General features: G+C 51.2%; 2 protein-coding genes across 4 annotated transcripts in view; both read right to left on the bottom strand.

Moving 5' to 3' along the window:
• Positions 1-19584, bottom strand: part of XXYLT1 (xyloside xylosyltransferase 1) — a 34355-nt gene extending 14771 nt beyond the window's left edge. Inside the window, exons 1-3 of the mRNA XM_086618448.1 lie at positions 19141-19584; positions 12689-12836; positions 194-326 (exon numbers count right to left, since the gene is read on the bottom strand). Of these exons, the coding sequence (XP_086474574.1) occupies positions 194-326; positions 12689-12836; positions 19141-19584 (725 nt within the window). The remainder of the gene's footprint in view (positions 1-193; positions 327-12688; positions 12837-19140) is intronic.
• Positions 19585-21592: 2008 nt separating this feature from the next.
• Positions 21593-25877, bottom strand: part of ACAP2 (ArfGAP with coiled-coil, ankyrin repeat and PH domains 2) — a 68993-nt gene continuing 64708 nt past the window's right edge. For all 3 annotated transcript variants that reach the window (XM_086618352.1, XM_086618351.1, XM_086618353.1), the window contains one exon: positions 21593-24364. In XM_086618352.1, coding sequence (XP_086474478.1) covers positions 24261-24364 — 104 coding nt within the window. In that variant the 3' untranslated portion in view covers positions 21593-24260. The remainder of the gene's footprint in view (positions 24365-25877) is intronic.

Raw genomic sequence — 25877 nt, 5'->3', positions numbered from 1 at the left:
TGAGGAAACCACAGTGATGCTGTACACTTCATTCATACTGACCTACAAGTTTCAAATTAAGTCCTCCTGTAGGGATTAAAGCAGGCAGACTGCTTCCTCCTAGATTTCCTTCCAAAGACCAACCTGAGTTGAAGAGGAGACAAGCCATCTGCCCACTGCCCACCCCCTGCGCCCCAAGGGGAGGGGGTTGTACCTGTACACTGGTTGCATTTCCCTGGCAATCCCAATGACTGCTCCCTCCGGGAAGTTCTCAAACTCATCAAACAGGTCTCGGATGTTGGTCTTGTACTTCAGGTCCAAGTCTACCTGGATGATCTGTGTTATTTCTGAAAGCACAAAACAGAAAAGTCAGCTATATAAGACAAAATTGTATCCAGTGATTACTGACAGCTACTCGACAAGTTATACCCAACAAGGATTTGGTGTGATCAGCCCTGTGGGCAACACTCATCCAGTTCAGGGCAAACGCAATCCAGCTACAACTTCTACATAAAGCTACCAACCTTCAACCATCACGACAGCATTTACCATTGCATACATTAGGCATGATTTACTTCAGAAACCATTTCTGGTGACCTCCTACTTCTATCCACTCCCTCCTTCCTTCCAGAAGACTGGTTTTCCATACGACTGACAAAAGCAAGAGGTAGCTTCAACCCAGCCTCTCCCTTCCTGGAAGTGCTTCTGCAGGAGCAGCTACACAAAACCCCACGTACATCTTCTGCTACCTACTTCTGGGAAAAGCTACCAACTCCATGAGCACTTCTCAGCTCCAGCCCACAGAGCATCCCTCGCTGGCTCCAAGTATCAGAGCAGTTCCCATCACGGACAACATTGATAATTCAGTTTTCAGTAACACTCGCACCAGCTCGTTAGCTGCCAGCAGCCTGACACGGGCTTCCCCGAGGGCAGAGGTCACAGCCCTGCATGGAACTGCTGGTGGTCTCTGGCAGCCTGGAAAACTTTATTATTGCTGGTGGTACTCTGTCAGAGTCAAGGAGGGTTGTGCATACATGAAAGCATCTTCCACTTGCAGCAGGAAAGTCAAGAGTGAGGAGAGGCTGGAGGATATCACTATCAAGGCCAGGCCTGAGCTCATTAACCGGGTCAGGTCTCTGCTTGCATTTGTCATAGTCTCCTCAGCAGCACACGAGACTGATTGATGAAGATGTTGCCTGGGAGAGGGTGCAGTGGATGTGCCTCATCAAGACTGCTTGTCCCAAGCAGATCTGGGGATGTTTTACGGCTTGCACCAGGCCAAGTGGCATGCAGCAAACGCAAACGCTACAAGAGATCGGACCATCAACGGGTTCCCCCAGCCCCAGGCAAAGCCACGGTCATCTTCTGGCCAGCCAAGCTCAGCCCTGCTCTGGGACAGTGAGTGGAGTCGTCTCCCATGGCGTTACGTAACGCTGCCGCTATTTATATGTGTTACAAAAGCCAAGACCGAATTGGTCAGGTTGCTTAGCACTTGGCACTAATTGGATTATAAAGACCGTGTCAACCTGTTTCGGCCCCGCTCACCAGCACAGGTGCCGTTACGGCATCCTGCAGCCCAGATGTGCCGTGTGTCACCACTGCTCTCGCAGCACTCGGCAAACACCGCTACTTGCAGACAGGAGGACGAGCCCAGCCTGCCCTCGCTGGCCTGGCTACGGGCAGAGCTTCCCATCAGGCTGGTGTTTCTGCAGCGTTGCCCATGCTCCAGCCTTCTCCCTGCCACGGTTCCTCACCCCCTCACCTCGCTGTGCTCGGGACGGGCTGCTGGCTACCCCTGCTCTGCTGAGAGCTGGAGGCGATCGCTCTCTTCTCAGCCTCCAAAGCCACCGTCAGGACTAGGGACCAGCAGCCAGGCACGGGCAGCCATTCTCCGGCACAGGAATGTACCTTCGCCATCTCAAATGGAAACACTTGGGGTTTGTGTTTTGAGCAGACGCTGAGCTGTACAGCAGCTCTGAATTTTTTGCAGATCATGCACTAATCCTGGGCTCTTGGCAACGGGTTGCATCTACCACGCTCTCCTCATTTGAGAAGGAAAAAGCCCTGTGAGGTTAAGCAAGAAATACGTTGCTTACTCTGCGAAGCATCCAAGCAGAAATATAAATCAAGGAGAAATAGTATCTAAGCTACAACCCAGGCTGTATCTCAATTTATTTTTTTAACATCCATCACACTCTCTCTGCTACAGGGAAAGGCCACACTCCCTTCGGCCAGCAGTACGGCAATCCCCAGGCCTATCTAGTATTTACCACCACCATAATCCTCTGTTTGCAAAGATTTAAAACCCAGGCGTAGTAATTCACTACAGGCTAAAGCAGGTCTTGACCTGAAAGCAATTTCCCACAGCTTTCCTAACTGCCTTAGAAATTGCTAGCACAACTCAAGCAGATGAACAGGCAGAGAGGAGGATTTCTGCAATGGGGAACGAGACGTGTACTCCAAATACCCCAAATCTCCACAGTGGTCCATACCACAGCGGTGCAAAACCCCAAATCCTTAACAATACTGCGCTTCAGAGTATCCAGACTGGTCACAAAACTCCAGGGCAAGAAGACCTTGGACCTACAGCACAAGCTCAGCCCAAGAGAAACACGGCGGGAGCCTGAGCCCTCCAAGGCGCTGCCGAGGACGGAGAGAGAGGATGGGGTTCCCAGGGGGATCTCAGCATGGCTCACCCTGGTGCACAGCAGCCCTCTGACGCCTCATCAGGTTTCAATTAAATCAACTGCAAGGCACGTCATCCGATTGTTCTCTAAAATTACAGATGAGCACTAACTGCAATTAATCACAGCGGAGAATGAAAGCTGAACTTGGGGGAAGCTCCAGCCCCACCAGTACCCTGCACTGGTCCCATGCTGTACTGGCAGAGCCCTGCAGGAAAAACTCACTGACAAATTAGACCCAGAGAGCGCAAAGTACTTTTCCTTTTTTTTTTTTTTTTTGATTTCTTTAAAGCAAGCATGAACTGCAACACTGAGACAAAAATGACCGTGGGTGACACTAAGCGCCCCTTTGCCAGATGCAGCTTGCACGGATAGATTAATGGCCAAGATGATTTCCCTGCCTGTGACTGGCGAGGTGCCAGGCACTCATATTTATGATGTATCATGCTCTTCTGTCCTTTTACCAAGCGCTTTGTCCCGGCTGCCATGTGGGGGTGGAGGAATCGCATGCTCTCTTAGGCACAAACTGCTTGGAGGGGTCCAGCTGGAAATGTGGGAAAAGGCTGAGAGCGTTTGCTCAGCAAGCGAGTTTTCCAACTTTGCCATATTGTATATTCCCCTCTGCTCCACTCAACTCCGGCTCTTCCAGCCACGGTGCGTAAAGGGCAGTTACACCACTCAAAGCAGAGATGATCTCCATTAGCAGTGACAGCTTTATGGCACGGGCTGGCCCCATTTAACGCTCGTAATGTTTTATTGCAGCCTCGTACCAGCAGCTGCAGCAGGGCTCAAACCCTCCCTCCAGCTGCATCCAGAGGAGAAACACCAGCTTAAGGGATGTGCGATCCCGCAGCAGGATCTGCGGTGCTGGAAACTAGCAGAGAAAACCAGCACCAGCGCCCAAGCCGCCTTGCACTAGGGCTCAGCTGTGGAACAGAAGGAGAATCCAGGTTATCCCACAGCAGGACTCCAGAGAGATGCCAGCGCAGACTCCCTCTCGTGAGGGTGCTCCCTCCTTCCCCCAAATCCTCAGCCCAGCAAGGGGGCACAGGCGGGCGGAGGTCACTTCCCTGTGCCCTGCTGCCCAGCATCCTCTGCCGACACCTGGCCGATCCATGCCAGCACACGGGCAGGCACCCTGGGTGTGTACCGAGGGGCCTGGCAGGTTGTCTGGATGCTCTGAGCGGCACCCAAGAGCCCCTCTGGCAGGGGACAGCTTCTGCAGCAGGTCCAATGGCCTCCCCAGGAGACACTGACCCCACGGTCTGCCCCATGGCACAGCAGGGACAGAGCGGGACAGGAGCAGGAGGCATGTGGTGACCATCCCACAGACACGGGGGTACAACCCTTTGGAGCAAATTGCTCGTCTCAGAAGAGTCAGGTGGGAGCATGAGCAGCAGCAGTGGGGCATGAGGAAGAGGAGCATTGCTTTGGCTGGCCCAGCCAGAGCGCTGGGGATGCTGTGCAGCAAGCAACCCTGCAGCAGGTATTACCCCTCCAGCCCTTCTTGACCCATAGCCACTGTTCAGAGCAGCCAATGGATGGGCAGCCTGAGTCGGGGAGATAGCCTGCAAGAGATTTAAATAGTAGATTTAAAACTACAGGAAAGTGGATGGATGACAGATTGAGGGCCAGAAGAAGAGGAGATGCAAAGGCAGGAGCTGCACAGAGCCTGGGGTAAGCTGCGGGCACAACTCCCTTGGCTGCTCTGGGAACGCCAGCTGCCAGCTAGAAACCCGATGGGAGCAAAGGAGATCCCTTTCTTGGCTATTTGCCTCTTCCTGCTCCAGGGCCTTTGCCCCCAGCAAAGGAGTCCTGCCTCCCCGGTACTGCAGGCAGCCAGGGCAGAGACAGGCAGCAGCAGCACATGCTCCTCGTCGGGTGGATGATGCTGCCACCCTCCATGTGCATAAGAGCATCCACAAGTCACCTAGTGATGGCCAAAACTAGTCTCTGGAGCATGACATGCGATTTGAGAAGCTCCTACATGAGCTACAAACCTCCCGGACACCAGGCAGCCCTGGGCGCAAGCGCAGGGAGCCCGGGGTGGTTCACTATGGTGCCTTAGGCTCCAGTAGTTACACAAGGCAGAAAAGCAAGACCCCACAGCCCCACAGCCTGGCCTCTGCAGGCAGCACAGGCTGTTCTGCAGGCAAACCCATTTGCACTCATCCCAACAACTTTCTCTGTAGGAGGGTTGCTACTCTGGCAGCAACCAGAGATGCTGCAGAGAGCGGTGGGGTGGCAGGAGGTGACAGGCCACTGCCCTGCCAGGCTGCACCATGCCCAAATCTCACACATGCTCCTGAGGCAGATGCCTGTCACCGATGCTGGTGGCAACTTACTCTTCTCCTGCCATCCTCTGCACTGGAGTTCCACCTGTCTCAGCAAACCTGCTTTTGAGGACCTAAGCACTCTGGTGCGCCATGCCAATAAGGAGAGATTCCTCCAACATGTATCAGATGGGAGCAGCCCAAACTCCCTGTGCCTCCCCTACATCACAGTAGTGACGAATGGGGCCAAAGGCTGGTGCCTTATGCCCGCATAGAGCAGAAGAGGTGAGACCAAGGGGAATATAACCGAGCTTGCTGACCGTGCCTTGCATGCTGCGCGACCCAGGGATGCCGCTTCGCCTTTCCCCGCAAAGCCAGAAGCAGCGATCCTGCAACAAAAAGACGCAGAAGCCCCCTCCATCCTTCTGGGGACCGCGTGGGGGTCAATGGCCTCACAAGGGCAGGGCGTTGGGCAGGGACGGACAGCTGCAGGACACCAAGCAGCTCAGAGACCCTCCGCAGGGACAGCGGTGGCTGCAGCCAGCACAGCGGACACAGCACAGCAAAGGGACGGGAGTGTCCCCTGCTGGCTGCAGCTCTGGGCATTGCGGGGCTGCTGCCAGGGTCTTGGGAAGGGCCAGGGGGTGTCTGCGCATATAGCCACTTGATTCAGACCGTCAGAAGGAAGAGGGCCAGGACCAGGTGGCTCAGGCTCTCCCACTTGGGGTCAGCGGGGCTGGAGGGCTCAGGTCTGCTGGTCTGCAAACACTGGGCACACCTGGACAGCCTCCCCTCCACCTCACTCCATCGTTCTGAGTTTGTCTCTGACAACTGATTATTTTTTTTAGCCAGAAGGATTCTTAGCTGTCCCCATCACGACAGGGGGACATCCCAAGGAAACTAGGAGCTGTGAAGGATCAGCAGTGACTTTCAGATCACTGCCCTGGGCAATAAACGTCCTGGTCCAGTGTGGCAGCAGCCCCTGCTCCAGAGGGCAGCATGCCTGCCAGTGCCAATATGCGACTCTGCAAAGCCGCCTGCGCTGGCTGCAAAACCAGGATCCTCTGCCCTTGCCGGCTCAGAGGGATGCGTGGCCAAGAAAAACATCACTCCTACAGCCTGCACCAAGGCTGGGTGTGGGTACAGGGAGAGCGACAGGCTCCAGAGGGTCCCTGTGTAACCCGTAGGGTGCTGCCTGGCAGAAGCAGCCATCCACCCCGAAAGCCCGAGCTGCAGTGGGCAGCGGAGCATGAGCGCAGCTGCGGTGCTGGGCGGTGATGCCAGTGCCACAACAAGCCCAGAGCGGATACGCGTGGTTTATTTACACAAACACACCGGATTCTCCATCCTGCCCTTCATCAGAGGCTCCCTGTGTTTGGCTCACCCCCCTGCACTGCCAGCTGCCCCCAGCTGCTCTCCCTCCTGCTGTTCGCAAGGCTGCGAGCAGCTTCCTCTCCGGCTGCGCACTCCTCCTGCCAGGCCTTATTTTCTTCACAGATAAAGTCTCCCCCTCTGCTTCCAGGATTAATCACCGCTGCCTGCGCAGCTGACCCCGACAGCACCGCAGAGCCTCGCCCAGAGGAAGGCAGCCGAGGCTGGGGCAGGCACACGTGTGTGCAAGCACGACACACTCTGCAGAGCTTGCTGCCAGCGTGCTGGTCACTGGGGATGGTTGCAGTCCCCCTTCCCAGGACCGGGTGCTGCTCTGGAGCCTACCCTCCCAAGAGAAGACAATCCTGCAAAGCCCTGCGCTGGTGGGGCTTGCCGAGGTGCAGGCAGTTTACTTTCCAGCAGCCCATTTAAACGCAGTTCCTCACCTCTGCTGTGCAGCCAAGGGTCCCCTCTGCCCCTTGGGGCAGCCTAGCAGCCCCCCCTCCCCATCAAGTAGCCTCCCCTCCCTGCACACAGGGCACTCGGGGAGGGCAGGAGGCGAGGGGGGTCGTACCCAAGCGCCCTGGCCGCTAACCATGCCGTGACGCGGGTTTCCGCAGCACCGATTAGGCACTCGGCAGAGCAGAGCAGCGGCTGCTGCACAGCGATTCCAGCCTATCAGCTAATAAAAAAGTTAGGCTGCCTGCCAGGGACAGATGACAAATCACAGCTACCACCCATGCAGGGCAGGCACCTGGGTGAGCTCAGGGGTCTGGTGCAGCAGTGACAGCCCTGGGTGCTCACGGCAGCGCTGCTCTGCTCCCCTTGCTCCGCACCCCGTGGCCATCTCCGGAGGGACGGGGAAGACTCAGTAGGAGATGGATGCGTTTCGTTCCAGGAAATTAATTTTTCCTGTGCATCCAAGTGTGTCCTCGTAATCCGTCAAGGTCTGAGGGACTAATATTTAACGGCGCTCAACACCTCAGCTCTTAGCTGGACTCCAAGGCAGTCACTGAGCACATGACAGCTTTCAGGATGGAGCTGGGAGTGCTGCTTGCAATATATTTAATATATGGTGCCGCTGGGGGAGGAGTGTGAAGACACTTTTTGGAGCTGCAGGAAGAGCAGCAGGAAACCTTATAATCAGACAAAATAAGGTTTAATTCCAGGTTGCCATAAATTATAAAGCAGTGTGGATGGAAAGCTGTGAAGTAACGAGTGGGCGAGATGGAAAGAGAAACCAAAAAGAGATACAGGAACATAAATGCATTAAGGTAGATGAGCTCACATCCCAAGTAACTGCACATGGTGGGGAAGGGGCTGGAGGCCTGCAGGCAGACTTTGTCCTTGTTTCTTCCTGCTAAGCTATAACGAGCTACAGCAGTGGCAAGCAAGGCCACGGGGGAGAGCAGCCCCCGGCATCAATGCCGGGTGACCCCCAGCAGCTTCCTTTCACTCTTTGAGGACGGGGGAGTGGGGCTGGCTGGGGACGGGGAGAGCAGCACCCACCCCTAGCACCAGGCACTGAGACCCCACCGCTCCGTGGGGAGGGGGGAAACAGCCGCACGCGCCTGCCCCAGCCTGACAGATCTGGGACATCCAAAAATAATCGATGGCGGCACTGCAGCGAGGTGCAGCCAGCGGAAATGATGAGAAGTGACACCACCCCTGGGGGCTGCAGGTCGTGCCGGACCCCAGCGGCAGCATTGCCACGGGGAAGGGGCCTCTGTCATGCCGAAGCACCCGGGGGCTGCCAGGCATCTGCCAACCAGCATCCGTGTCCCCCTCACTGCAGCAGCCCTTCCCAATGGCTCCTCTGCAGCAGGGCTGGGCTGGGGACTCTGCTGCCAGGAGAGGCACGTCCTGCAGGCAGACGGACAGGGTTAGCATCTCATTTCAGCAGGCAAGGACCCCTGCTACAAGGCCACAGCCTCCAGCGTTTACCTGGGGTGGGCTTATCTGGAGGTCCGTTGTTGCCTGCTCCCAAAAAGCAACACGAAAACAACTCCCACGGCACAACAGGCTTGCCCCAGCAAGGAACAATGGCTGGCACCACTCTCCCTACTGCTCGCGAATCCATCACTCCAGCCTCTTCTCATCGCAGGGTCTGACATGAGCGAGCACAGCCCAGAGACAGGCTGGGGAAGGAATCTGGCTGTTTTTCACGTGGCTGCGGCATGAAGCAGGGAGGGAGGTTATGAGAGCACACCAGAAACTATTAACGCTCTCTCCACCTCTGTAAAGATTTTGTAATCTCTGTAAAGATTTTGGCCAGAAAATAAACCCTTCAGCTACCGCAGCATCCAGTGGGAATTGGCTTGGGAGCAAATGGCTCTGGGGCCCTCTCCCATGACTCCACCACAGACCCCTATTTTCTGTGCCTCTTCACAACATCTCCACTTGGATAATGCACAATCAGGCCTGGAGCATCTGGGACACAGGCGCTCTCCTCCCAGCACTCTCCCAACCCGCTGCATCTCCACACACCTCTGATGTGGTGGGGCTCAGCAACGACCAGCCAGCAGGAAAGGGCCAGGAGTGACGCACTCTCAAAATGCTCATTTATTACATTATAAGTCACTGAATTTTGCAGATAGCTGCACTGTGCACCAGGAATCACTCTGCAGCTGACAGAAGGATGAAGTGGAGGTGATGCTTCCTCATCTCCCTCTGCCGGGCTCCACCTTACAGACCTCTGATGCACGTTTCTTTGTTCATCCTATGATGCAGGATCGGTGCACTGTAACTCACCGCACACAGGCGCTGTCGAGGGGAAACATCGCGAGCAGTCACCTGGCACCCTGTGGGCAAACACAGCCCGACCTGGGCAATCCTGCATTATGGATTCGAACATTGGATTCAAACGTTGCAGCTGCAATGGCAAACCCTCACGCATGCACACCTACAAATGCAACAGACAACGTTTTCAGGACGCTGCCTGCCTGCTTTTACACAAACGCACTAGAAGAAGACAAACTGTCAAGGTGTTTTTCCAGCAAACAGACTATTTTCCCGATACCTCCATGCTTAACCCATTCCCCTGGCTCCCACACTCTCCACCTCCACAGCCAGCAGCAGGAGTGCTCCGGGTGCCTGGCCTTGGCACAGACAAGGTGCCCTGAGAAGGCCAAGAGCAGCTCATGCTCGCTCCAACACATCTCCTCCCCAGTCTTTGCCCTCCCTCCAGCTCCACTCGGTGGGAAAGGCATAAGCTGATGCTCACAGAGGCTGCTGTCTCCAGGTCAGGACTCCCAGTGCAGGCAAAGGCTGATATCAGCTTCATGGCAGACCAAGCTGGAGCCAGCAGCTGGAACCTGCTGCAAGCAGCATCAAACTCCAAGAGACTTGGAAATTGGTCATTAACAGGCAGCTTGGACAAACATCATTATAATCCGGTCTATGCTTAATAATCAGTACAGCTGTCGATAATAAGCTGGAGAAATTGTCCTGTTCAGAGTCTGAGGCCAGGGAGACCACTGGAAGGCTCGTCCTCTCTCTGTGTAACTTTCCCATCACTTCTCCCTTGCAGAACCTTTGCAATGCATCGAGCCCTCCTCCAGCTCCTCAGGCCTGGCCACACCACATTAAAACGGGATTTATGAGCCTCAAGCACAGACAAGAGTTATGCAGTCTGCACTCTGCACGCTGCATACCAAGTCCCCAGCTGGTTTAAATCAGATTAACTCCACTGATGTAAGACATTTAAGGCAAGAGAGTTCCATGATTTACACCAGCTAAGAAGCTGTTACATTATAGTCTGGCAACTGCGGGTTTTAGATCTGAAGTTTTTTGGGCAAGGATCCCAAGCAACAGCGAAAGACAGAGCAGCTGAGTGGCAAAACCCATTTATTTTCAGTGCAACATGCACACAGCCAGCACATGCTCCACAAAAGTCTCTTTTTAAAAAAAACAACAACCCTGGTGTTCAGTTTTCAGTGTCATTGGTTTGCAAAGTCAATGTCTCATCACAACCCCAAGGTTCCAAACAAATCACTAGGTCAGGATACTACAGAAATGCCTCCCTTCAAAAAATGATAAATTTGGGAAACTAAAGCCAGACAACTTTAATGCAAAGGTTGCTAGCTATTGAAAAAAACTCTATAGACTGATTAACATAAATGCAAACAAATACACAAGAGAGTTTAATATTCAGCTCAGGGCCTTCATTTCTGCTGGAGCATGCTTAAGCTTCCAGTTAAATTTGGCTTCCGCAAAAAAATGGTGCTAACACTATGGAACCAGATGTGCCTGCAAAGGTGCACAAAAAGACGCAGCATTCAGGGCAGGTGGAATGGCACAGAAACGCTCCAGGAAAAATGCTAATACTGTCTGAAAAGAAAGGTTTAGTCTTTTCACATCCACCTTAGCAAAGTGTTTTCTTCAGGCCAGCAGAGCATGGTTTGTCAGAGCCAGGAGAGCGGCAGGAGCCCCGTGCCACTCCCACGCCACCCAGAAGCCTGCAAGCGGGCAGCAGAGCTGCCGCCCTCCCTGCTGCCTCCCGACCAGTGCCAGCTGCGCTGGGAAGCAGGGACAGGGCCGGGGAGCCCCGCCAGCCCCATAAATCACCAGGCACCCAGCACAGTAAATCTGACCTCCCTTGGAAGGGAAATATAAATCATCTTTACTAGCAGCTTCTGAAACAAACACTAAGCTCATGAAACTGTAAAAATGCCTCTTTAAACTTCCTGTGCCCCAAACAGACCGTCGAAAGCGCTGTCAGGCTGAGGGAGAGCAAACAAGCTTTCCAAGAGATGAGACAGCCGGCGGGTTGATGAACTGAGAAAAGGTATTTCGGACTGAGCCGCTTCTTGCTGGCAGGCAGCACGACACAGATATCTTTAGCACATGGTAAAGACAGGGTAGGGAATCGCGACGAGTGAATTAGCCAGCATTAATGCCGCCATTTGTATTCAGCGGGCTTCAAAGCACTCGCAACGCAGACATCACCTGACAAGAAAAAATTACCCAAGTCTAATGGAGAGTCAAGTACAGAGACCACAGAGTAACAATCGCGGGGGGCTGGATGGGACCCTCAGGGCTGCCTTGCCCCACAGCCCCCGGCGGGGACGAAGCAGCCCACCTCCCTGCCTGCTCTTCCCTAACGCCTGCCTGCACAAATTAAACACCACTGCCCCACCGCTTAACGAGCTAACGTGGGATGGCTGTGCCCCCCAGACAGGGGCATGTCCAGAGGAAGTCTCACAAACCAGTGCAAAGGCAGGAGCTACTGGGCAGACCCAAACTGGGACAGGGCTCAGCAGGGACACAGGGTAGTTGCACCCACTCACGTCCCAGCAAGAGCAAGACTGCGCCTGAGATCTGTGGCAGGAAGTCTGCAGGGAATGTTATGGCTGCACAGAGGCTCCAGATGCCGAGGAAGCTGCCGGTGCTGGCAGTGCTAGCCATGGGAACAGCTATTTCAGCAACACACACGTGTGGATACGGGCCACCACCATGTGCCATTCACAAGCAGCTTCAAGAGGTGGGTCACCTCTCCTCCCGGGGCAGGTGTACGGCCAGGCAGGACTCTGGGACTCCCTGCCACCACTGCCACCTGCACCCTGCCATGGCACAGGGAAGGAATGTGGCCAGCAGCTGGCCCAAGAGAGGATGCTGCCCTCACTGGTGCGTGAGGCCAGCAGGGCAGTGCTGGGAAGGGACCAGCAGGGCTGGGGGAGTTCTGGGGAAGGGGTTTGGAGTCCAGGGATACAACACCCTCCTCATGAGACCAGTCCGAGGCTAGAGAGCACATCGGTCCTGGGAGAAGCACCCACGTGCAGCCAGGGAAGGAAAACATGGCAACAACTGAGCCAAGGCCTCTTTGCCAGCTGCCTTGTTTTCCTGCAGATTTATTGTTGTTCCTGCACTCAATAAGAGCAGAGCGAAGGCCCAATAAGGAAACTTAAGTGATCAGTGGCTGCTAATCAGCAAAGCTTTCCAAGAGCTCACTGAAGCCAAGAGGAAAGGCTCAACAACCGCTCTCTGCTGACGTTTGCTAGCACGCAGCCAGGCAGCTGCGCCACCAACATGAGGCACCTCTTTCTGCTGACACGCCATGGGGCAGGGCGCTGTGAACAAACACACGGCAAGCACACTTGCTCCTATCTTGCCTCTCCTACCATCTCAGGGCATGAGGGCAGGGCCAGCTGCCGTGCGGCACGGATAACCTCCTGCTGCTCCCACCAGTGGAGACCTGGATGTGGGCGGTCTTGGACCAAAGGATCCATCACTGCAGGAAGGAGCAGAAGCTTGGGAGCCAACCCCAAAAGTTTGTTAACTTTTTTTGCATTTCAAATACAAATGGATAACATCTTGGTGCAGAAGAAAAAGAGATCCTGCGTTGCCAGAAGCAGCTGCTGCAGCAGCTCAGCGGAGGCTTACCTTTGGGCATGATGCGATGCATTGCAACTGACAAGAAGAAGATTGAGTCACTGTAGTAGGTCCCTGATCCTGCGCTGAAGTGTTTCTGCATGGCTTCGACAATTGGAAACAGCTTTTCTGTCAGCTCATTCACATCATGGACTATTACCTAGGAGAGACACCAGAAACACCCTCTCAGCTGCTGCCTCTGGGGACTGTCCCAGCGCTGGCAGCCTTTGCTCAGCCTGCACCGGCACGGAGCGGGTGGCGGAGTGGGGAGGCTGTTAAAGCACAAACACTGCAGGTTGGCCCTGCAGCTGCACAAAGGGGCCCAACTGCCCCGGCCCCAGCCACGAGAGCCAGCTAAGGCATCGGGGAAAGGAGGGAAGGATTTTTACAACCATTTCATAAACGTGAGATGGGCTGAGGGAGACTCAAATCCACTCATACAATCAAGTCTGTTCAATGGTTTTTGGTTTTGTTTTGGTTTTTTTTTCTGGTCTGTTCCCACTGCCTAATGCAACCACGTATCTGGTCTCCCATATGGAGTCCATCAGAAGAGGTGACTGTTCACTCCTGGTGTCCTGCTGTTTTGAGGCAAGCCAGACCACGTCACTCACCCTGAGCAGCAAGACTCGCTCTCTGCTAGAGGCATGCTGTGACAGGGCCAGGGACGCAGCCCGGATTTCCTGAACCTCAGCCTGGCATGGAGACAGGCTCTGCAGCACGTCCCACCAGGGCTGGAGGGGGAAAGGGAGGACAGGCCACAGCATGCTGGTGAAAATCCAAACATCAGCAGTTATAGCGGAGCCGAGCATCTTCTCTAGATGGAGCTCAGCCCGCTTGTGCCAGAGCTTTGTTCATGCTCAGCCAGCAATGCTCCGCACTCCTCAGCCCTGCCGAAGCCCATGCACCAGCAGCGGCCTCGGCACGCCGCGCACGTTGTGGCTAAGGGCCAGAAACAGGAGCAACTGCAGATGTACCTTGTCAGCTACTGAAATTTTACAAGCTTGTAATTAATTTTGGTCAAAGTCTGAGGAACAGGAACTTTCATGCAGCCTGATGCTCGTTATATGCACAGAGGACACAGGTCACTGAATCATGCAAGATAGCAGGAGGGATTTCCAGGGTAATTAAGAGAGACGAGAGGCATGACCCTGGTGCAGATAAGGGGAAATGCAGGAACTTGAACGTGGAGACTCAAGGTCGTGCAGCCTTCTCCAGGCCAGGGCAGGCAGGAAGCGTCCAGTGGGAACTGAAGGCTGGCGAGGACACAACTTTGCAGCAGTACTTGAATTTTGGAAAGGGGAGCCTATATCCCTTGTTTGAGAGATATCAAGATGCTTCCCCAAGCTGGCCCTGCCTTCAGCAGGGAACTGAACCCCACGATCTCCGTAGGTCCCTTCCAAACTAAACTATTCAATGGTGCTATAGTTTTGTTCCTTTTTCCAACTAAATCTTCATCTGCTTAAGAGCAAGGAGCCCTGCGCTATACACTCAGACACGCAGAACAGAGCACTCGCCTGCTTTTTCTCTTTAAAAAGCGCAAGTCAAGTGCTTCAGAGGAAGAGGCAGCTCTGGAGTCTGAGCTGGTGCAGACCATCCTCTCTATGGGATGCACAAGGGGCTGCTCTGACACCCAGACAAGCTGGCACAGAGACGGAAGCAGTGGGCAGTCTGGAGCTTCTTCCTCCCACACTTTCTTGTGGAAAACGTTATCCAGTTCAAAGCACTCTCGCAACAGCACAGAGCTCGCTGGAGGTTGGGAGCCGCTCGTGCAACCTGCAGTATGCTGAACGATGCAAGGTGATGTGCCCATCCTGACCCCCAGCACGACAGCTGAGCCTACGGTGGGGTACTGCTGGAGGACAGTCACACCACAGCCCCTCTCTCCTGGGGCGGGCACTCCACACACCCGCCCTTGGCCAAAGGCTCGATGCTGGCCTGTGCTATCAGCCGGGCGCTGTACGAGAGCCCTCGCGCTGCCTCTGCAGCCAGCGTGTCCCTCAGTGGGGTGGCCACGCTGCTGGCATCCCGGCTGCTGGGCTTGGGGCCAAGCGCCTGCAGGAGGATGGCAGGAAAAACACAGAACAATATGTACCAGGAAAGTGCACTGAGAGAGCTCATCAGCAGCCACACCTGGCTTTAGACAGCACAGCATACATAATCCTTCCCCAAAACACCACAGTGGAGGAAACTCCGTTACCGGCAACGTTACGGCAGCATCTGGCCCCAGCCCTGCCAAGTGGCGCGGCCAGCTTCACCATCACGCTCAGCACCAGCACCGCTGCAGAAGCAGGCGGGAGAGCGGCACAGCTGGGAGGAGATCGGCAGCACCAAGCGCTGCTGTCGGCAGCAATCCCAAGTGACCGAACACAGCAAGACACCATTCACCAGGTGCACAGAGCTGAGCCCCACCAGCACTGCTGCCACTGGGACGTGCGACGGCTTGCTCCCAGCTCAGCTCAGCAGTGGCAGCTTCGTCTGGCCAGATTGGAGAGGCATGGAAGAGAAATACAACATCTGTAACCGCACTTTGGTACCCAGCAAGGGCAGCCTGAGGTCTGCAGAGCACAGAGCAAAGAGCTGAGCAGGCGGAAAAAAAGTCAGACCAATTCCAGTCACCTCCGAAATGAGCAGAGTGCCAAGCACCAGTGGACAAAAACCATGGGAAGAACACTCCTGAAACTCCAGACACAGCATCATCTGCCTTCCCTCTCCTGCCAAAGAAAACAGAGGAAAGTTTGTGTCTTTTGCCCACCCTTTGGTTAGGCACTTCTTCAAAGAAAACTCCTGACCAGCTGAATCTTCCTTCCGCAGCCACAGGCCAGCCAGCCTCTCCAGGACTGCGAAGGCTTCTCTCCCCACTGCTGACTTTAGCACAGCTTGTTTATCTGCTGCTAATTTTGTACTTCGTTATTTATTTGTGTAGCAGCTTTCAGTAAATCCCGTAGCTAAATCCGACCACGTTTGCTGAGGATATTAAGAAAAGTAAGTTCTAGGGGTTTCCTGTGCAAGCACAGTTTTATAAACACACATCCTGCACCGAGAAAAGACCCTCTCGATTGATTCACTAGAAAAATTTGTGGTTTTTTTCACATTTTCTTTCTCTTTAACTTTCCCTCTCTCTCGTGCCAGGTGTCTTTGCAACCCTCTTCCAGGTGTGGGGTCACGGCAGTCCAGTTACCTTCACCCCAGCGCGTCTTCGCGCAGCACCAGACCCGCGGAGGAGTCGGCGTTTGGCAGCATCCTCTGTGGGGCCGATCTAAACAAGCAACCAGGCAGAGCAGCAAGTGGAGCATGCAGTTAATTTTACCCTCGGAGGATAACGGAATAAATACGCGATATGAATCAGCACAAGGAGTCAGACTGCACAGCCCAGAGCTGCAGGAAATGGGGTGAGTCGGGGTTCTTTGTAAGCACAGTATCAGCTGCTGAGATGTGTCCAGGCTCACTCCCGGGCACTTCCTGCTCACTGGGAAGGAGGAGACGCTGCAGAGATCACCCTGCGGCGCACAGGACACGCTCTCTGCAACTACGAGCATAAAAGCCCTGGTAAAAGCCCAGCGGAACCTCCGCAAGCCAGGGCTGGGAGGACAAGGCACGGGCGGGAAAGCCAAGACCTGCCTGGGTGCCGGCGTGCGGCAAGTTCTTCCTCCGGCATGGCTGCTCGCGAGTGCTTCCTGGCCAACTTCCTCCATCCTCGCTGCTCTCTACCCCACGCCAAAAAGCCACGCAGGCACCACATCGCAGAGCACCAGCTCCATCTGCTGCTTGCCATCGGCACACTGTGCTCCCAGCTCCACATCTGGGACACATCTGCACAGGCACTGTGGGACCGGTGACACCATGTCACCACAGTCCAATGGCTGTGACAGCCCAGCTCTGCCCTGCCCTGCCCCTAAGCTGCTCCCACACACCCCGCCACGGAGCATCCCACGGTACCCCTGCTCCCACCACCTGCACGCTGCTCTGGCAGGCTGCAGCCGGCTGCTTCCGTCTCCAGGAGATTTTGTCAGTACCTGAATTTGCCTTAGGGCAAATAAGTACCTTAGGGAGAGACGAGAGCTGGCCCACGATGTTCCCCAAGGGTTGGGATCCAGGTCTTCTGATTCCTGGGCTTCACTCTAACAGAGGACCTACCTGATCCCAGCTCTGATAGGAGAGGAGGGCAAGGACAGCTCCAGAAGCAGAGCCCGAATCATCCTCATGAAGAAAAAGTAAAGTTCAGGGTTGCCATCAATCCTGCGTCGGCAGCTCAAGCTGCCCTCCGAGCTCTTTATCAAGCCTCTGGGCCCAGTCTAGTAAAACAGTGTGAGAACCAGGAGTGTTCTCGGGGCACGATGCGAACCAGGAAAGGAGAGCTCTCAGGATGAAAATAAGATGGCTTACTGCTGGAGCTACCTGAGCATCAGTTTGAGGATCAACAGTTTAGCAGCACCAAAGGTCCAAGTTACAGTGACATTTCCTGGTGATAAAGAGGAGGAATGAAGTAAAACACAGCAAGAATAAAGAGGCACTGTCACCTACTGGCATATCAGAAACTGTCCCAGTATTAAGGGCAAGGCTGTATGCTTAGAAGCAGGCAACAACCTCTATTCTCTAGGAATTCTCTACCTAAAAGCAGAGAACTGGAGAGGTCTGAAGTGTACTGACAACCACGGGCTAGCTAATGAAACCAGGACACATCAGGCTCTGCCAGGAGAGGGAAGAAGCTGTCCCACTGAGCAGATCTCAGTGAGATCTCACCTGAGCCCTCCAGACCACACCGCTTGCTCACATCCAAGAGATCAGTTCTGGTGCAGGCCCTACTCACCAAATGTTAGTCAGGCATTACCAGTCCACAACCACCTACGGACAGACAGCGACCCATCTTGCAGAAGACATGTCAATGCATGCCCCCATCTCCCGCAACGTACAACTCACACACCCGTGACCTGCTGGAGAAGCTGCCTGCAGGGGAATTTGGTTTCTGAGAGGAGCAGAGGGCAGTAAGGCAACCACACGCACAGAGGGGTGACTGGGAGAGACCCACACATCATGATGGCCCGGAGGTCCACCTGCTCCAGGGAAAACGATACCACAAACCTGAGCTAGGCTGGGCACTGCACATTTGCACTGCACCATCATGGGGCACCACTAGCCCACCCCACTGCAGCAGGGTGGAAGCCTTCAGACAGCTGAGCACTGTGGCATAGCGCAGGTTACTCACCACAGATATGTGCCTGAGAGCACCAGCACTAGTAAAATGCTGTTTAAGAACGAGGAGAGATGAGATTATTTACCAACAAATGCTTTGTACAAACGGTGTTAAGGTTACATCTCTAGTTACATCTCAGGCTTTTCCAGCAGAGTTCAGCTAATATAAAATACCTGAAAGATGAGAAATGAAATGGCTTTAAAATGAAAGAGGGCAGATTTAGATTAGATATAAGGAAGAAATTTTTCACTCTGAGGGTGGTGAGGCACTGGAACAGGTTGCCTAGAGAAGTTGTGGATGCCCCATCCCTGGAAGTGTTCAAGGCCAGGTTGGATGAGGCTTTGGGCAACCTGGTGTAGTGGAGGGTGTCCCTGCCCATGGCAGGGGGGTTGGAACTAGATGGTCTTTGAGGTCCCTTGCAATCCAAACTATTCTATGATTCTATGATTCTCAGACACCTGTTTAACGTGAAGGAAAGCCTGACTTTGCACAGATTGCATTGACTACACTTTAGGAGCTGGAACTGTTTCGGTAGCAGGATAAACATCCACCCCCCAAGCTTCACAGTCCCTTAAGAGCCAGTGCAGCAGGGCGACAGCCTCTTCTCATCACAGTCCCGCAGGACCACTTGGGAAGCCACGTGCACACAAGCACTGAGTCCTACTCGGCAGCTTTGTGCTCATCAACACTGAAGCACACACGGGCCTCCTGCTGAGACGCCGAACGGGGGCTAACACCAGGGTCTCCAGGAGAGGAGCAGCACTGCTCAGAGACACCGCTCTTCTCCAGCAGAAGTGGTTTGCTGGAGGCCTTGCCCAGGCCACACAGCCACCTGGTCACGGTAAGATGACCCCGGAGCTGCCCCAGGACACCTCCCAGCTGGCAGCAGAGGAGCACGGGGTCTCAAGCCCTTCAAAAGATGGATGAGACTGGGGAGAGATGGAGCCTTCTCCAGCACAGCGGCAAGCAAACACCTCTGCAGGGAGCTCAGCTGAGAAAGTTTCTTTTCCCTAAACTGCTGCTCCCGTTAGGAGGAGAGGTTTACAGGGAGATTAACGTTACTCAGAACCCGCTGGCGGGTGACGCTGGGCAGGAAGGCAGGCGAGAGCCGCAGAAGATGCTCCGGCAGAGGTGCACCCACCAGCCGAAGCTTCCCAGCGCACGGGCGGCGAAGGCAGGACCGCGGCGCCGCGGAGCTCGGCTCCCCGCGGCCGCGGCAGAGCGCAGGGCCGCAGCGGGGTCCCCCCGCAGCTCCCCGCGCCCCCGGTCGCACCTGGTGCCGGAAGGCAGCGCCGCGCAGCAGGTCCCGCAGCAGGCCCAGGCCGATGTCCCTGCTGGCGCCCTCGGTGACGAGGTGGAGGTGCAGCGCGTCGCCGCCGCCCAGCCGGCCGTGCCGCAGCAGCGAGCGCAGCGCCGCCTGCCCCTTGGCGCGCAGCGCCGGGCTGCGCTCCGCCTTGGTGAACATCAGCAGGAGGTGCAGGTCCCGGCCCGCCGCCGCCGCCTCCTCCCCGCCACCGCGCTGCGGGTGGCGGCGGGCCGGAGCGGGCGGCGTGGCGCGGAGGCGGCGGGTGGCGCTGGAGAAGGTCTCCCCGCCGCCACCCAGGTAGTAGAAGGCGCAAACGGCCAGGGCGGCGGCCAGCGCCAGCGCGCAGGGCTGCGAGCGCGCCCAGCCCCAGCCCCGGCCCCAGCCCCGGCCCGCGCGGCCCATCGCCGCCATGCTGGGGGCGGCACCGCCCCGCCCCGCGTCCCGCGTCCCGCCCCCGCCGCGCCCCGCCTCGGGAAGCCGTTCACAGCGTACAAAGGTTTAATCAAGTTCGGTATTTACAATCCTTACAGCATGTACAGTCGGTTAACTACAAAGGTAATCACGCGTTTCTCTCATTTACAATGACAAACTACATTCGAGTTCCAGATACAAAGCCTACAGGCGCACTAAACGCGAGCTAGAGCTGGTTACACGTTCTTTACAGTTACACCTCCAGGGGGAAAGGGTTCACGGGAGAACAGAAGCAGTTCGCTGCTGGAATGCTCAAAAACCACCAAGTACAGAGGGAGAGGTGGATAAAGAAAAAAAAGTAGTTCATCATTTCAAACAGTCACCTCTGCCTGAGGAAATGATGATTTCTCAGCAATTTCTATCAAAACATGGAAAATCGGTGATCCTAAAAGAAAGTGAGTGGGATTTTTTTTTTTCCTCCTCTATCATCTCCTTCCATGGGAAGAGAAACAAGAAAATACTGTACGCAGAAAGATAAAGTAAGCGTATGAAAGGTGATATACCACAGTGGTACATTCATCCTTTTCCCCAGCATTGCCTTTCCGGAGTTGTCCCTGTTCTAAAAAGGTGCTTTTGTGTAAGCAAAACAGCAAGACACTGCGGCTGTCAGGCTGCACAAAAAGTGGCATAAACTTGGGAAAAAGTGTCCATCTGTGAACGGGCAGAGATGGCAGTTTGCAAAACTGACTCTCGAAATACTGTCAGTGTACTAAATAATCAGCTCAGTCCTTTTGACAACGTAAAAATATTACATCCTTGGTACTCTCACATTATTTGTAATTCCATCAAATGGTCCTTTTATGTTCACTGTGTCATTTGAGATTCTCTTGATCAAAACGCAGAGTTAACATCCAGACTTTAACACAGATGGCTGCACAGAAGCACCAAATTCCTGGAAACATCACAGCCAATCTGATGCTTATCCTAGTTCTCATGTTTTTCTTTCCTGCTACAAAGTTTTTGCGCTATCAAGGAGAAGGCTAATAATTTGGACAACGTGCGTACTGATGCCATACTGGAAAACAGGAGAAACTTCCTTTTATATGGGGATTTGCTGACAGCAGTTGGAAGGTCGGGTTGCATTTTCTAAAACTATTTCAGCTCAGTATATAAAGCAGGTAAAAATACAAAACCCCCCAGAGTGAAAAAAATGTAGTATTAATACAGGATCTTGTAAAGCACTACCATTAGAAGCCCCAAAGGATACAATCCAAAGCTTCTGGAATCAGTGGAAAGACTGCCACCGATTTCAGGGAGTTCCTGGATTAGGTCCTAATTGGTAGAGAGGCTGAAGTCCACAACGTACTGACGAACTGCTGAAACACACGCTCAGACTGCAATATGCACAGCTCTTGAAAGCAAAGGCAGTCTTCTACCATCCACCGCCGCCGCCCAAATTGACAGGAACAAATTCCAGCATATCTAATATAATCTGGTGGCATGATTCAGCATGATAATTCAAACATTTAAGTTTATATGCACTGTACTGACATTAACATAAAATATGAAAACTTATGAACAATCAAAACAATACAAACCATTCAGGAGACACCACAGACACCATTTTAATCAGTACGCAACGTGAGTTACACCTCTGAAATCAATATGCATTGGAATATATGTTGAGCTCCTTGACATTCATCTTTCCAAGAGACTTTTGGAACACATGATCTAACTCTGGCTAGCAAAAATATTATAAAAATCTTTCAATGGGCTATCTAGTAAATTACTAAAAATATATATGAAAGGTGGTTTTAAACTGTGTTGGGAATCTACTGCTTTGTAGCCCACCGATTAAGACCTATTACATTTCATAGCTACAGGGAAACATGAACAGAAATTGAAGCTTTCCATTTTCTGGTAGAGCCCAAGATACTAAGGCTCCATTGCGGGTTAATGTCTGCTGTTCTAGTTAGATTCATACTGTAATAAAAATGAAAGTTTCCTAATATTACTTGAGCAGAAGATTAGCACTTGATGTCAGAACTTGATACAGAAGTTCAGATCTTCAGAGTACTTGAGTTAATCATACTTTTTTTAACTGAAGGCTGAATGCTTCAAATTGCAAAGGCCCTGGAGCACTGAGCCTGTCAGTGTCTGGTAGGACTAAGTCCCCAAAGTATTTCATGCAACTTAACAGCATATTCATTTTTGCTGACGAGCAACATATTAACACATGTATTGCACCTGACCTGAAAAAAGTAACTGAATGCAGTTTATACGGGACATCTGAGTGTACCTAAAAGGACTGGGGAACGAGGCTGCAGGACCAGAAGTGATATACATACTCCCTGAAACATTAAAGCTCCAGAGCTCCTGAAAAGAGTAATACAACCTGTGGATCAGGTGTGTTATTAGTCCTTTCGCATAAATAGACCGATACTACTTCCCAGACAGACGAGAGTTGGGAATGCAGCAAATTGATCTGCAGAGCTACAGGGAAATTCTTTGCCTACAGGAAGTTGTCTTGCAAGATTTGTCACGGAGATTTTTGGGGCTAGGAAGGAAAATGCCAGTGGAAATATTTGAAATAAGCATCCCAGACATTTTTCCAGCAGCATGGACTGAGACAGCGATTATGCCATTAAGCTTTAGATAGCTTTACATTGCAGCCAATCACACTATATATTGCCTGTCATGTAGGCTGCAAAAGACAAATCTTTAGGAAAAAAAATATGTCTAAAGTGTATACTACACACAGCCACATCTTACATTGCTCCAACGGTACACCGGGAATTTAACTTTCTCTAGGATCTACTAAAACATCCACTGCTGTTAAATACTGCAGATCAGGCAGTGTACTATAGTTTCACAGACAGCTATTTAAAAACTAACTTACTAGAAATTACTGCTTACTAGTGATATTCCTAAATATCTTATTATTCAGATTAAATGCACTCTTTAAATGGGCAGAATCTGCTTTTTCTAGCAAAATTAGCCCACGAACAAAGCAAGAACTCTTTTGTAAGATTCTTCTGTTTGGAAAAAGAACCTATTGGAGACTTCTAAAATGTTATTAGCTTTGCAGCAATAATCATCCAGGTTTAATGCACTATCACACATTTGATGCAAAATGATAAATATTAGAAATACCTTGTTAAAATTTAACATGCCAGAAAGTTAAATTTTACCATAGTTTACAGAAGTTTTTTATCCAATTTTGCTTATCTTAGCCAACTTGGAGAAAAGCCAATTCATTTCCTAACTATATTTAAACAGCAGGCTAGCATAATGCCATGGCTATTAGGATTGTTAAAAACTCACATTGATACTACACTACCTAAAAATTGTCCTTAAATTGTCCATAGAGCAGACAAATAGAGCACAAAGAATGGCATCTGCTGGTTTGGGGCTTCGGGTGATTACTATCTAGGTATTAAATAACCTGACACATAAGCATGTCTCTACAGACGCCATTCATACACGCACATCAGCAGAGTGGAGCTCACTATTGAATAAAGCAAACCGTGTTGCTGCCCTCAGAATACAGCTGGAGACTACACTCATCATTCTTTGCAGAAGTATGCTCTGAAATTCCTAGGTGTTCTTGTGCACACTTTGGTTTAGACAACATGTATACATACACATCTTTTCAGACTATATAAAAGATCCTCCTGAAATAAAGAATTGATTGCTCTAAATTTAGGGTGGCTGCATTACATATGAGATTTTATATATTCAGCTTAGGGCTAACAGTAAGAACAGCAAGAAGAAAAGGTAACAAACAGCCTTCATACGACTGTTCTGTATAAACTCCATTGGCTCAATATTCACTTTCATGTCTCAAATTTCAAGTTGTGATGTCAAAATACTACAAACAAACCCCACATGTCCAGAAGGATTAAATTTATTTTTCATGAAAGGTTCCACACGTTCCTTTAAAAGTATACTCGCTGCACAGAAAGTTTAATTTAAGAGGAAAAAAAAGGAAAATAGACTGCTCTTAGAAGTTTGGTCCTCCAGGATATATACCTATTGTGACTGACCTGCAGTCACTAGCATAAAGGCCAGCCTGGCATTAAAGCTTCCACTGTGAAAGAGCTTGCAGAAGAGCAAGAGTTACCATGTCTTGTTATTAACAGCCTACCTCTAACCAGAGTCAGCGTAGGAACAAGAGAATCTGTTCAGTTACAGCCCACCAATAGAAGGACAACTAGGTAAGCCATTATCTGATTTCCCTTCCAAACAGTCCCAGAAAATGCAACCCAGACCTTCTTGTCAGAGGCACATTCCCTATGGCAACAGGGAGACAGATGACAGTAGGAGAATACTAAATAGCAAAGATGGTCTCATCACCCTGCCACTCGGAGCCTGCAGGGCATACAGCTACACCCTGCTAACTTTATGTACAAGCCACAGACAAATTTTGTCCTTACTAACAGGTACTATTTTTATACTCAGCTAGCAGGTATTACTTTTTTTTCAAACATCATCTTCAGCTGCTGAGGTATACGTATTGTAGAACATAAAACTACTCACACGTTTCCCCAGCTACCACAATCTACAGCTACATTAGAGTGGTCATTTTATCCAAACTATCTAACAAAATGCATGTAACTCATTCTGTTAAAGAAAGACTTGCACTATAAGGATCAGGTTCTTTTCCTTCTTGACACTTAGGACTTCTGAGAATCCGACTGCTGGAAACGGTTTAGCTTCTCTGGATTATTTGATGCCATTTGAGAAAAGTCACGAAAAATGTCCTGATAAATTTCATCTCCTAGGTAGAAGAGAAAAGGGAGAGAGTTTTAAACATTTGTGATAGTTAACATCGCCCACCATTGCACAAATGCCCTACTGTGCTACCAAACACTGTATAACACTTATTCATGTATAAAGATTGCTTATAGATGGAATGATGCTGATGTGAACTCTTTGGGACTGTGTACTTGCATGCACATTCTGTAGAAGCAAATTAAACAAAGCCAAACTATACCTGAAATAGTACCTCACAGGCAGCCACACAGAGGAAAGTTCAGAGTTAGAAAGGAAAAATGGAAGCATTTTAAAGCAATGCAAAAAGAAAAAATGTTTATTAGCTATTAGAGAATAAAATTCTTGTTTTTGCAAGGAACTGCTAACCAAGATTCTCTTCAGAAAAGTAGAATTATGGCATAAATAAAGATTTCCTTGGAAACAGAGGTCAGAATTCTTACAGCCAGGCAGAACTCTCCATGAAAGAAACAACCAGCAACCAACAGTATAAAAAAAAGCAATTCTAAGTAGAGAAATTATTATTCATAAATGCTTTCGGTCTACTACTTTAGCAAATATAAATTTTTACATGCATTACTGAACATTCACTACATCTTTTAGTTTTATCTGTAAGAGTGATGATACTTTCCTTAAACACTTTTCATTTGTGTGGTGTTTTTTTTTTATCTACACCCTTTGTGCTTAAATACAGCTCGACTACCAGTACATATTCCTGAATGAGGGATGGCAGCAAATTCTGCCAGGCCTGTCTCCCTCCCCCTCCCTGTCTACACAGGAAAACACATTTGGGAACAATTACTTCTTGAGTCATTGCCAAGTCATTCTCCTGCCACTTTAAAATGGACATTTTCACATTTCTTTCATCTGCTGCAGCATTTTGGGACTTGAGTTCAGGTTTCATTTTAAAACATTAACCATACCCTATTGCCTTCAAACATAATTAAATGCATAAAACATTTGGTCCAGTCAGGAACTATGCAGTCATCCAAAATTTACTGTCTTCCCAACACAGATGACCACACAGGACACAAGATCCCAGCACTACTGTTCCTTACTGATGGCTTGATTAATAGCATGACAGAGAAATCAACCCAAAATTTCTTTCGTCATGTATGTTGAACATGAAGATTTTTTTTTTCCCCCCCAATATGACTGTGGAAGAAAAATACCATTCTGCCACTTTTTTCCAAAGAGCAATTTTAAAAAGGACTTTTTTTTGTGTTTAAAATTTTGCGGTACAGTGAAAAGTTACACTGTTTTGTTTTTCCATCTTTTAATGCAGATTTCCAACATTAGAACTATTATTCTTTTGAAGATGAGACTCCATTCATTTGAAAATACTTTCAGAAATGATAACTGACCTTCCAGAAATATTTAACATGCATGGCATGTGGGTTTATATAAAAATGTAATGACAATTCTTCCCAGACTTTAAAAGACAAATACATTCAATACTGCTCTACTAGGAAGAGTCAGTTCTAGTGAAATTCTCTTTTGGTTTTCAGATATAGTTTCAA

This window comes from Tauraco erythrolophus, chromosome 11 (genome assembly GCF_009769465.1).
Source record: "Tauraco erythrolophus isolate bTauEry1 chromosome 11, bTauEry1.pri, whole genome shotgun sequence".
Lineage (NCBI taxonomy): Eukaryota > Metazoa > Chordata > Aves > Musophagiformes > Musophagidae > Tauraco > Tauraco erythrolophus.
Note: the sequence above shows the minus strand (reverse complement) of the source record. Positions and strands in the feature narration are given on the sequence as shown.